General features: G+C 52.6%; 1 protein-coding gene across 9 annotated transcripts in view; it reads right to left on the bottom strand.

The window, feature by feature from the left end:
- Positions 1–5,145: 5,145 nt before the first annotated feature.
- Kansl3 (KAT8 regulatory NSL complex subunit 3) overlaps positions 5,146–12,716 on the bottom strand; it is a 49,187-nt gene continuing 41,616 nt past the window's right edge. For 6 of the 9 annotated variants that reach the window (XM_046420113.2, XM_058571390.1, XM_046420117.2 and 3 more), the window contains 5 exons: positions 12,568–12,686; positions 11,971–12,193; positions 11,550–11,683; positions 10,474–10,583; positions 5,146–7,072 (listed from right to left, as the gene is read on the bottom strand). In XM_046420113.2, coding sequence (XP_046276069.1) covers positions 6,958–7,072; positions 10,474–10,583; positions 11,550–11,683; positions 11,971–12,193; positions 12,568–12,686 — 701 coding nt within the window. In that variant the 3' untranslated portion in view covers positions 5,146–6,957. The remainder of the gene's footprint in view (positions 7,073–10,473; positions 10,584–11,549; positions 11,684–11,970; positions 12,194–12,567; positions 12,687–12,716) is intronic. The other 3 variants (XM_046420119.2, XM_046420120.2, XM_046420115.2) reach the window with 2 other exon arrangements.

Here is a 12,716-nt window from a genome sequence, read left to right as displayed (position 1 = left end):
TGCCATTTTCCACGAACTTTCCCTTAAATGTCCTCTTGCCAAGACATTCTGCCGCCAGCTTAGCACAAAGCCAAACCGCGCAAGCCCAACTATTTAAGGGCCTAAGAAGTGGGGCTGCCAGGTGGCCATGGAGCACGTGCAGGCCTGGGTCCCATTTCCTGCGCTGGGAGAGGAACAGCACTCCACGACGGACGTGCTGGCCCGTGGTTTTGGTTGTTAGGCCATAAGTACTCTTGTTTTATATTTTACTGTATGTCCCTAAATCCTCTCAATACGTTCCCTGTGTGCTGTTTGTCCCTGCCCCTGGCTTCCCTGCTGTGCCCTAGGGCACTACCCAGGAGGAGCTGCTGGCTCCCTGTCTCTGGGTGCCAGCTGGCCTTGCCCAGGGGCACACCTGCTGAGGGCAGATTGGAGCTTTCACCCCAGCCCAGGCCACCTGCTCCCTGCATCTGCTACCCAGAGCTGCCCGGCAGACCCCCTCCACGACCACAGCTCCCGGCAGGACACAGCACCGCACTCCTTCAGACCTGAGGTTGGGAGCACTTGTGTACTGCTGCGTCCCTGGGCACTGTCCCTTGTTTCCCTTTACTAATCGAATGGTGCCCTTTGAGCCCGCCATCTTTTCTTGCGAATGCGTTAACTAAGGTATCTATTAAAAATCCTTGAAAGAAGACACACCTGTTCATGTGAAGTGGTAGCGCATGCTGACACGCTGAGGTGCAGCTCAACAGGACACAGCCTATGTTACCACCTGCCCCAAGCATGCCTGGCTGTGTCCCCTGACATCTACCGCCTTCAGCAGAAATGCCACTGGAAGGTGAATTCCAAGCCAGTGTCGTCCTACTCAAAGATTGGCCTTTAAAAAGTGCCACATGCTACGACTTCTTCACAGTGCTGCCCTCAGCTGGACACAAGCAGACCTTCCTGTCCCCCAGCAACTTTGCTAGACCAAGAAATGTGTCCATGTGCTCACCAAAGGCACGTCCAGGGAGCAGTGTTAGTAGTGTTTCTACAACAGTTAGCAGCGTTTCTCCGCCTCTGGGAACCAGCACAGGGGGATGCAGCTACACAGTGAAATTCTATGCAATATTAAGAAGGCTCCAGGGCTGGGTGCAGCTCAGGGGTGGCATGCCTGCCCAGCACGCAGGGTCCTGGGTCCTTCCCCAGCACTGGAGGTAGTGGGGGAAGGAAAGAAAAAAAAGACCCATCTACTATACGTAAAAGGAACATGGACGAACCCCACACACACCGTGCTCGAAGAGTCCAGACGCAGAAGGCAGGCCCAGTAGCAGGGATGGATCCCAGGGCACTCTATCACTGAGCTACTTTTAGTTTTTGAGACAGGGCCTCACTATGTTGCCCAGGCTGGCCTCAACCCTGTGATCCTCCTGCCTCAGCCTCCTGAGTAGCCGGAATTATAGGCGTGTGATTCACCACGCCTGGCTGGTTCCATTTTTATAGTTAAAAAACAGGCAAAACGTATCCGTGGTACAAGTGGAGAAAGAGGATGACCTGGAGCAAAAGGATAGTGTGGCAGTATACTATTCCTTAATCTGTACCTTGGTGTTTGTGAAAATCTACCATGCTGCACACCACTGGTGTGCACACTGTTTGTCCCTTCTCCCTGGCTTCTGAGTGCCCCTTATACATGAATGTTTGTATTCTTATAAGTGCCTCGTGGAATCCCTACACGCTAGAGATACCAGTGGCCAGAAAGCCATTCCAGGGCTCCCTTTGCAGGAGGTGGGAGACCGTCTCTGCCTTTGCACAACCAGTGCTCCTGGGGCAGCAACAGAGACACAACAGCAGGAAGGGCTGAGCACCAGCTCTGCCATCTGCTATTAGGCCAGGACCACAGGGACAGGGCGAGGCGTTCAGAAAGAACCTGGGCCTGTCCCAGCTCTCCCGGACAGCTGTGTGGCCCCGGAAAACACCTCTCCTCCCCCACCTCAGGTGCATCCTCTGGGAACTAAGGTGGGGCTAGAACCAGCAGTGCCTGAAGCCCAGGACTCTGGTGTTTTTCCATTACAATCACCCAAGGCTCTTATTAAAATGAATTCCAGAGCCACATGCCGGACCTGAGCCATAGCTCCAAGGGTGGGACTTGGTTATACTTTAAATCCCAAGATAACTGCGAGCCAGGTGTATGGAAAACACGGCAGAGTGGCCTAGGCTGCCCTTGAACTTGTAATCCTCCTGCCTCAGCCTCCCAGGTGCTGGGACCCCAGGAGTGCACACTGGACGTCTTCTTTTCTTCAGCATGTTAACACTGGGGCTTTTTTCCGCCTCTCCTCCTCCGGGCAAGGCGGGCTCATCCACACTGCTCACTTCAATATGCTGCCATCCTGGGCTGCGGTTCTCCCCATCCAGCCAGCTGTCCACTCCTCCTCCTCCACTGCCACCTTTCTGTCCTTTTGGCCCCAGATTTCAGGCCCCGGTAGCACTTAGTCCCACAGGGCATGCTGAGAAGCAGGGCAGAGCAGCACTGAGCTGGAGGCCTGGAGAGCCGGTGCCGCCCTCTGGCCCTGATCTTTGCAGGGAAGCCGATCCATGGCAACCTGTCTTGTACTGTCCACTGTGCCCTCCACACTCTTGGCTCCTAGGATGCCTTGGGAGAGCTCCCCATATTATTTATTTATTCTGCGGTGCTAGGGATAGAGCCCAGGGCCTCATACATGCTAACAAACCATCTGCCATTGAGCTACATTTCCAGATCCTTCAGTTCTTAATTCTAATCTTCCAACTCAGCCTCTGACCTTCCTTTGAACAAGGGAAAACTACCTGGCTGAGCACGGTGCACATGACCTGCGATTCCATGACTCGGGAGGCTGAGGGGGGAGAAGCACAAGTTTGAGGCCAGATCCTTGTATCAACATACAATGAAAACGCCTGGGTGCAGTTCAGTGGTAGAACAGGCTTGGGCTCAACCCCAGTCGTCCTGAGAAGTTCCCTATACAGAAGGGAAATAATAAGGAACCTTGGAATAGCAGGAAGGAGGAGAGAAAAACAGAAGGGGTAAGACACGGTTAACTACCACAGACTTTCTCCTATTCCTTAAATTATACTTGAAACAAAACTTTGAACACTAAAGTAGACAGAAAATCATACTGGAAGCAAGAGAAGATTATATGTAGCTTATTTAGCAGTCCACTGGTCTCCATATAATGTAACACTTTAAAGTACTACTAAAAAAACTATAAAAGAAATATAGTGAAAAATACTATAGACGGGGCTGGGGATACAGCTCAGCTGGTAGAGTGCTTGCCTCCCATGCAATAGGCCCCGAGTTCAATCCCCAGCACCACACACACACCAAAAAAACCCCAAACCTATGGACAAATCAAAACTGTATTCATAAAAAATGTTAAAGTAATCCAAGAAAAAGAAAGAGAAAACAGAACAAACCCAAAAATTAAAACAGCAGACTTAAGCACTAACATATCTATAATTACATATAACAGGAACAATCTAAAAACACCAATTAAAAGAAAAAGATTGGCAGAGAAAAAAATAAATCATGCTAAATGCTGTCTGTTTACAAAGCACTTCCAATGATGTAAGCAGGTTAGAAAAAAAAAACAAAAAAACACCACCACACACACACACACACACACAAATTACAACTGGGCACAGTAGCACACACCTGTGATCCCAATGACTTAGGAGGCTAAGGCAGGAGGATCCCAAGTTTGAGGCTAAGCTTCAGCTTAAGCAAGACCCTAAGCAACTTATACCCTGTCTCAAAATAGAAAAATAAAAAGGGCTGGGGATGTGGCTCAGTGGTAAAGTGCCCGTGGGTCCAATCCGCAGTAACAGAAATTAAAAAAAAAAAGAAAGCACGAAGTCACATACTGTAGGATCCTAGTCCTAGAGACGTGGAAGAGATGAGGGGCTGCAGTGGGTTAGGAATGGGGGACAGGTGTGGGGGTGACGGTGCGGGTGGAGCAGCTCTCATCTCGACGGTGGCTGCAGAGTACAGCAATGGAGCGGAGTTCACTGTGCGCGTGCCAGAGTCCTGGTCTTGATGTGGCATCATCTTTCCATGACATGTGAGCACTGGGGACGTGGCCAGAGTACATGGGTATCTCTATATTCTGGTGCAAGTTAAAAACACACTCGCAGCCCAACAGCAGCCTGAGTTTTGCCTGTCTCATCCCTCCATCTCCTCCTGGAAAAGTGACGGTGCGAACCTGTACTACCCAGGACAGGACGTAGGAAGAGATAGGAGCCTCTCATCAGGGAGACACCAGGCTGCACCTTCAATCAGGGCGGCGTGTGTGTGTGTGTGTGTGTGTGTGTGTGTTACCACTAGCCAGCAGGAGGAAGAGAGGGACTGCCAGTCACTGGGAGGACTGGGCTGCAGAGTCCCAGGGTGAAGGAGAGTTCAAGTCAGGAGAGGTCGGGACAATGAGGCTCCCTGCCCAGACTGCTTTGCTCACCCTCAGTCCTGACTGAAACAGCTCAGGAATGGAGGCGAGTGGAGGGAGGGCCCACTGCCCTGGTTCTCTGAAGCCCTGACCTCCACTCCCCAGGCCTAACAGCCTGCTGCTCTGGCTCCCCTGTGGGCAAAGGCTAGGGGCCTAGGGTCGGAAGGAGCACAGCAGGGCTCTACTATGGGTCAGAGTTGTGCTCAGTGTGCCAGCAGCCAGCAGCACCACGGCCTCCACCAGAGGGGCCAATGCCAAGTACAGATGCGGAACTGGAGGGTCCTCTGGGCCCAAGTTCACAAACAGCCTGGGGCTGGGATCCACGCACCCATCTGGGGCTCAGCGGGTCGACTGTGCAGAGGGATGCTCATCTCTAAGGCCCAGCCAGAGGCCCGCTTGATCTGGGGGAGGTGCACTGAAAAGGAGCACCCTGTGGGCCAAGCCAAGCCTCACCTCCTGGCTGACCTCCTTCTGGCTCCGGGTCGGACCCCAACACAGTGCACAGAACAGACACGAGGCCGCCTGGGTTCTGTTCTGTTTCTGCCTCTGCCTGCGGTGTGGCTTCTCTGTGCCTTGGTGTCCTCGCAGGTCAGAAAGGAACCACAGCACCCAACACTGGTGGGGTGATCATGGGCTCCACGGTATGGGTGTTATCTCTGGCACCCATTTACCAGGTAGAGAAAAACATGAAGTCAAATGAAAACAGGCTGAAGCGAGCCACGGTGGTTTGGGATTTTTAATTGTTTCTGCCAGTGCTCGGCTCTAACTCACCCAGCCCAAGGCTGTTCTGCAGTGGGACCAAGGGTGACACAGGGTCTTCGCCCCTCAGTGACCTCTCCTGAAAGTCCAAGGACATCTTCCACAGGACATCCACAAACACCCATCACCCAAGAACGTAAAGGCTTCTTGATCCTTCCATGTTTTCCACCAAGAGTATTGCCTCTGAGCTCGTGGCCCCGGGGCTGCCCCCAGATAAGTAGGACAACATATGAGTTTGTCTTTGGGCCCAGCATCTGTCAGAAGCAGCCCCTCCAGCATTGTCCAGGCTGCTCACCTGTCACAAGGGTAATCCACAGCCTTCTGCATGTCCTAAATGAGTCCCCAAAGAGTTGCGGAGGCTCTCAGTGTTAACGCTCTGCTCTTCTGGCATGCTGTGACCCACCACACAGCCACCAAGACCCTGAGCCTTGGTGCCTCTCTCAGGTCTCACACCTTTCTTAATTTACTAGATCGTCTGCTGTACTCCAGAAAGCAGCTGCCTACAGCTAATGACAAAATGCCACCCGCCCCTTAATGCCCCGCTGAGACAGGGAGGGAGGGTGTGGGCTGCAGGAACACCGTGCTCTCCCTCAAGGCGGCTGCTCAGGCTGCTCTGAGGCCCTGGGACTGAACATAGGTGGTCTGGCGGGGGTCGGGGCCCAGGGCTAATCACAGTCACCCTGGGTTGGCTACTTGTCTCCCTGGCTGGCAACCTTGCATGTGTGGAAGGGAAGGGAGTCAGCTCTGGAGCCCAGGCTCAAAGTCAAACACTAATAAACTACCTTTGCTCCGTGTCGTGAAGAGGCAGGGTGGGGCTCGGGGCTCCATCTTCAGCCACCAGTCCCCCAGGGAGCACGATCAGCAGAGCTCAGGCTGGGTGCTGGCATTCGAAACCCTGCCTGGTAGAGTCACTGCCACTCATCGTTCCACTTACAAAGCAGGAGACAAAACATCGTGTGAATCAGAAACAGAAATCCTGGAGCACAGCCTTTGCCACCCTGCTGCCCAAGCATCCTCCAGGGCAGTGGCACGATCATGGCTACTGTGGCTGGTGGTCCCTGCCTCACCTCCAGGCGCTGCAGACAGGCCTCAGGGTCCCCCTGACCTGGGGCTGCTGCTTCTCAACTCTGGCCAGATGCCGAGCCCAGGCCCACACCGTCTGCATTCAGGGCTCTCTGGCGCCCCCGCCAGCTGCTTCCTGGACCTGCAGGCTCTCTGGAAGCAGAAACTGCCCAGCACATGGGGAAAAGGACAAAGGGCCAGCTGTCACCCCTTGGCAACTTCTGCTCCCACAGTGGCCAAAGGGGCTGGAAGACAACACGGCCCAGCTCTCTTTGCCTTCATCATGAAACCGCTGAAAGCCGGGGGCTTTGGCAGGCTGCTCGGTCCCTGAGGTGGTTTCTCAATTCCAAGGGCTGCTCAGCAAAGCAGGTGATATCCAAGACAAGCCCCGCTGGTCCTGAACGGGCTGCGGGCTCCTGCTCTTAACCCCACAGCCCAGAATGGTTCCCATGTCCTCCTCTGTGACGTGCAGTGAGTGGTGAACATGAACCCAGGTCCAGCTGTGCTGAGCTGGGGAGGAAGTGCCCTGGACCAGACCCGACCAGATCTGCTGAGAAGGGGGCATCCCAGGAACCAGGCTCGCAGGTCCCAGAAGATGCTGCTCCCCTGGATGGCACCTTGTCACCTGGCCTAAGGGTTTCTCGACATTCAGAGGCCCAACCCTGATGACAGTTGGCGGAGCGACAGAATGACCATCTTCAAGGGGTCTTCAGACACTCAGCTCAGTGGGACCGTGCACCAGCCCAGGCCCACCGCGGGCAGCCATCACCAGCCTAGTAAGGAGGACGCGTGGCTTGGCGTCTTCAGGGGGCTGGAGGCAGGCGCTGTGGCAGGAGAGCAGTGAACAGGGTCAACATTTAGCCAGTGGCCACCTCCGACCCCTCACCCTCACCCCACTCTTCTGACATCCCAAGAAGTAGCCCTCAGCAGGGAAGAGGCTGAATACAGCACGTAAGCAGGAGCACCACACTCCTCGGGCGACGGCCCAGGCTCTGCAGCCCTCCCCCTCGCCTGCAAGACACAGGTGACAGCGCCTGCTTGCAGGGTGGTGCGAGGATCAGTGAGAGAGCTCACAGAGCACCCACAGTACCGTGGGTGCTCACCCCAAGGTCAGCTCTCCCTGGAGGACAGGAAGGAATGCAGACAGAGGGACCGGGAGGAACCGGGCGAGTCCCACAGGGCGACAGGACTGAAGGGAAGGCTCCTTGACTATTCTGACAACTGCGTTTTTAGGGCCTAGACATCTGGGGTGGAGTATGCCACAAACGCTGAGCCCGGGGGCAGGGGGGGGGGCCCTTGTCTGGCACACACAGGCCTGTCCCATCCTCAGCACCACACGCGCACAACCAAAAATACAAGGCTGGGGGGGCTGGGGCGGGGCTCAGCAGTGGATGTTTGCCTAGCACTGCGAGGCCCAGGTTCCATCTTTAGCACCACACAAAATAAACACATGCATAAATAAAAATAAAGGGATTGTGTCCAAGAAAAACAAAATTTAAAAAGCTGGGAGGAGGAGCCGAGGGGACGGCTGGCACCTGCTGTGCACGCCTTCCACAGCTTCTCCAGATGGCACCTGCAGGGAACCCTGGGAACGCAGTCAAGGGAGGAAGATGTGGCACAGGGAGGGGAAGGAAGAAGGGTGACCATGGAGACCTCCTGGGACAGCCTCCCTGCTGTCCAGCCCCAGGCTGCTGCAAGGCCCCCTACTGTGGGCAGCTAGAAGGCTGCCTCCAGCCTGCTGCAGTCCTGGGTGGCCAGGGGACCGTGCAAGTCCAGTCAGCTGTGACCATGAGCAAGAAGTCCATCTTCAGGACCCTGCAGGGCTCAACACAGCCTCTCCCTACAACAGGCCATTCCCACAAAGACAGGCGTGACTACCAGTCAGTGCCAGAAGCCACACAGATAATTGGGTGCTTTCACAGACCCTCCATAGCCTAGCTGAGGTTAGCAATCCTTCTAAACTCACTTCCATCCATAAATAATATGGTAGGTAAGCCCAGAATAAAAAGGATTGTTTTTTTTTTTTTAAACTTAAATGCAATAAATTCATGATCGCACATAAAAAGGTTAGCAACTCCTTCATATCAACAAACTATCCAGTGTGTGTTCAAATTTCCAATTGCCTCATAAATGTAAAATATGAGTGCTTTGTTTCTCACATTTAAACATTTGTGTTCCCGAAGCCCTAGGAGAGTCTGAGTAGCTACTAATCTCTCCACAACATTTACATATAAAAGCCAACTTCCTCACTGAACTAGATGAGAAAAGCAAAGCCCAGAAAGGTCAGGTAATTTGCTCAGGATCACACAGCTAGCTGAAAACAGATGGCCTGTTTGGTGATCTTTCCTTAATACCGTACTGTCTGGCAGTGTGAGTGAGGAGTCAGCAAGCCCTGATCTTATACCCACCTTCTGTTGGAAAAGGACCACCCTGGCCCACGCCCAACACCACACACCCATCTTTCTCAGGCAAAAGCCAATCTAACATCCACACCATTGGGTCCAAGAACAGAATTCTAACTACCCCGTCCTTCATTTCAGGGGTGGAGAACGAGACTCCCAGTGACCAGACTCTCTTCCCAGCACTAACCAGCTCCCTCCAGGCCACAGCAGGCTGGGGAGCAGCACCTGCTCTAGAGGGAAGGCACCTGAGGTCCAGCTCTGCACCAATGTGGCACCTGCAACAGCAGTCAGCCCGAGACAGGGTCCAAGGGCTTTGTGGGTCACTTCTATCAACCCACCAAGGACCAGAGCCTTTTTTACTAGTTAAATTGTTTTAGGGCATGAGAGGGGGGGGGGGGAACAACAACACACTTCCTGTTTCATTCTTTAAGGACCAGCTAGACAAGGACAGTGTGTGTGCACATGCACACATCCCACACACACGCAGAGGAGGGGAGAAGACAACTACCAGCCAATCTGACTGATAAACAGGCCAAAATCCCAAGTAAAAGATAATCAAAAGAAGAAACATGCTTTTCCTTGGAAATACTGGTTTCTTTTCTCATTTTGTTCTCAATTTTTGATAGGGTCTTGTTTCCTTTGTCTGCACAATAAAAATAAGTAAGGGATGTGTAAAAACAGAAGAACAGGAAACCAGGCATGGTGGTGCATGCCTGTAATCCCAGCTACACGGGAGACTGAGGCAAGATGATCCATCTCGAAAAGAACAGGACGTAATGAATGAGCCACTGAATCTAGAATTCAGACAGTTCAGTATGAGAAAATCTATTAAAGTAACTCATATTTTTAACTGATTAAAAAAAAAAAAAAAAGGAAATGTTCATACTCATTTATCTTACTGGATTATAAAAGACCAACAGACATAATTAAAGACCCATTATTTATCAAGAGAAAGGAAAAGAATAAAGATGATCTCAGCAAACTTCCTTGAGGATCTGCATTTTCTTCCTTTTCTTTTTCTTTTTTGTGTGTGTGGGGGGCACTGGGGACTGAACCCAGGGCCTTGTGCATGCCAATGACCTCTATGCCCAGCACCCCCAGGAGCTGCATTTTCAAACTACAGGAAGAGACAGATCCAGGCTACAGAACAGACTGGAATGTAAGAGCAGCAGAGTTCAATTGAGGACAGAAGATGGACTCATCCTTGCCTCTGTGAACACACAAAATAAAATTCCAAGTGGACTACGGAACAAAGCAATTCATAAAAGCAGTGCAAGAAAATACAGAAACAGAGCTTCATGATGGAATGACAGGAAAGCCCTGGTGGGGAGGCTGTCAGTGCTGGCTGAGTGGCAGCATGAGTTTGCGTAAGGCCACCAACTGTGCTCAAATATGGCTAGTGTGGTAAACTGGATGCTGATGTATTTTGCCACAACTAAAAATTTAGAAAACAAAAAGATTATTTTTATATTCTTATGATAGGACTAGCTTCCTTCAGACACAAAACTTTGGATGCATATAGGGAAATATGTAAGGATTTTACTATATATATTAAATGTCCATATAATAAATAATCTTGAAATCAAAGCTAAGCACTCAATGCTTCAGTTAAAAAAAAAAAAAAAAAAAAAAAAGACCAGCCACTAGCTAGAATAAACAGGTACTTTTACCCCTGTGGCTGGAACTGGAGATTGGCTAAATGAGTTGAAGGTAATTAGTCAGCAGCTGGCCAGATGTTAGCTGCACATACCCTCCACTTACTGGTCTCAAGCTCACAGAGACGCTCCTAGAGGGACACAAGCATCAGAAGCAAAGGCGCTCACCATGTGACAAAATGAAACCCAACCCTGCCCTTGGAGGTGGTGAGATGTGCTGTCAACATCCACGCAGTAAGAACTTGCCAACCTCTGAAGAGACGGACAGGTCTCTGCAACTGACAGGAAAACACGTCACAACACTATCCATAGACAAAGGCTCTTTACAATATAATCTATGCTCTGTGACCTCTTCTTTCCTAAAATAAGTAATAAACTCCCTATGAAGAAAAATCTGGGAGACCCCACATCAAGCTGTCATAGTGAGATATCACCTCTGGGAGGAGCGTCATTTCTGTGATATTTGAATTAAAATTTAAAGTTAACATAACTGCTTTTATAGCTGAAAAAATAAGGAGTCAAATGAAAACAGTTCCGCCCTCTGCAAAAAGAGGCAGCTATGACCCTAACCAAGGAATGCCAGGCACTGATCTCTCTGCAGTTTTCCCTGAAGAGGAAGAGGTGGAGGGCTTGTGGACAACAGCTCAGGAACTGTCACCTGCCCTGGCTCAACAGCGCACACTGGGGAAAAGCATGCTCAATACTGAACTGGACCATTTTAGGGTTTAACCTATAATCTTTGGGTGGCTCCTCAAATCGCCATTTTAAGATTAGAAACATTTCACTTGAAAAGGTCACAATGGAAACCAGATTGGCCAAGAGGAGCTGATGGGCAAGAGCTGTAAACCTGGCTGCACCCTGAAGACAGCAGTGAACACCGAGACCTCGAGAGGCTGGAAGAGGCCTGGAAAGCTGCAAGAGGCTGTGACCCCTTGAGTGCCACCCCTGCACAAGGAAGCCAAGAACAGGAGGGGGGGAGTCCAGGGAACGCCGCACACAGGCTCTGCTCACGTGCCAGGAATGTGGCAGAAACGAGGCTCCGTGCAACAGAGCTGTGAACTCCACATAGGAAGAAAACTTTGCGAGACCCACATCAAGCTGTCATAGTGAGGTGTCACCTCTGTGAGACCTGGCCTGTCCACAGGCGCAATATAGCGGCAACCCCTCTGGCTGGCCATCCAGTCCACCAGCCCCATACTGCCCAGACTACAACCTGTGTCCTTGGTCCTTTCAGGCAGACTCACCTGGGAGCTAGAGGGCAGCACCTGGGAGGTGGCCTCCTCAGACGAAGCTGCTCCTGAGCCCATGGGACTCAGCGTGGTGATCCTGCTAGGCTGGCCACGGAGAGTCAGAGTGATGGTGGTGGGGACCTTCAGGCCTGAGGGCGACAGCAGGCAGGGTTTCTAGCCACAGTGACCACTTTCTGCTGAGGCTTCCCGTCTCCCCAGCCTCCACCCCAGCTGGACATTTGTGCCCCACCAGTGAATCAGAAGCAGCAGGTAACCGCTGGTGTCCTCTCACCCTCTAGAGGACGGGTCCACACAGCTGAGCCCAAAGGTAAGGCCAGGACCCTGGGGGGTGGGGTTCAGACCTGGCCTGTGTAAGATGGAAAGGTCCCCGGGGAGAGCCCAGATCTGGAAGTCCCGACAGTTTCATGAGACTCACCTGATGCCTGGTTAGAGATCTGAGCCAGGCCAGGAAGGCTACTTGCTAACTTAGCAAGGCCCCCATTGGTCAGCAGCTGGTGGATGGCTGTGGGCTTCCCACCAGGAGTGGTACCCAAGGAGGAGAGGGTGGTGGCCACAGGGATGGTACGGACAATGGTGCTGGTGCCCGTGGTGATGGCACCCAGACTCTGCATGGGGGTGGGCAACTTCACACTGGCGGCCTATGGGACACACAAGCCCAGATGATCAGAAGCTGCCGCCTACCCGCAACATGCGAGCTTGGAGGGCCCCCAGACTATCACGTACTAAGCACCTGCCACATGCAGGGTCCCCTTCCAGGACCTGCACTTACCACCTTACCCCTCACAACACTGTAAGGGAGCTACCACCACGATCTCATTTTACAGAAAGGTAAAGAATCTTGCCTAGGCCATAAGGTGAATAATGGATCTTGACCTCTGGCAGCCCCCGGCTGTGTGGCAGGACGGCTGTTTGTCCTTGGCCCACAACTCCTGGCCCAGTCACCCTGCCCAAACCAAACAACGCAAGGAAGCCTCCTCCCGCAGCCGCCCAGCAGGGGAAGGCAGAGGCACACCTGCGGGGCTGGCCCAGGGCCAGGGAGGCCAGGGTTTGCGGAGGGGCCAGAGCTCTTGCTGCTGATGTCCTGCAAGCTGAAGCTGAGGCCCTGCAGGAGGCTGCTGGCTGATGTGGCGCCTAGGGGGGGACAGGATGGCACCAGTCCAG

The sequence above is a fragment of the Marmota monax genome, unplaced genomic scaffold (assembly GCF_021218885.2).
Source record: "Marmota monax isolate L192 unplaced genomic scaffold, Marmota_monax_Labrador192_F-V1.1 WCK01_AAM20220418_F8-fsc00178, whole genome shotgun sequence".
Classification (NCBI taxonomy): domain Eukaryota; kingdom Metazoa; phylum Chordata; class Mammalia; order Rodentia; family Sciuridae; genus Marmota; species Marmota monax.
This window is presented reverse-complemented; position numbering and strand designations above follow the sequence as displayed.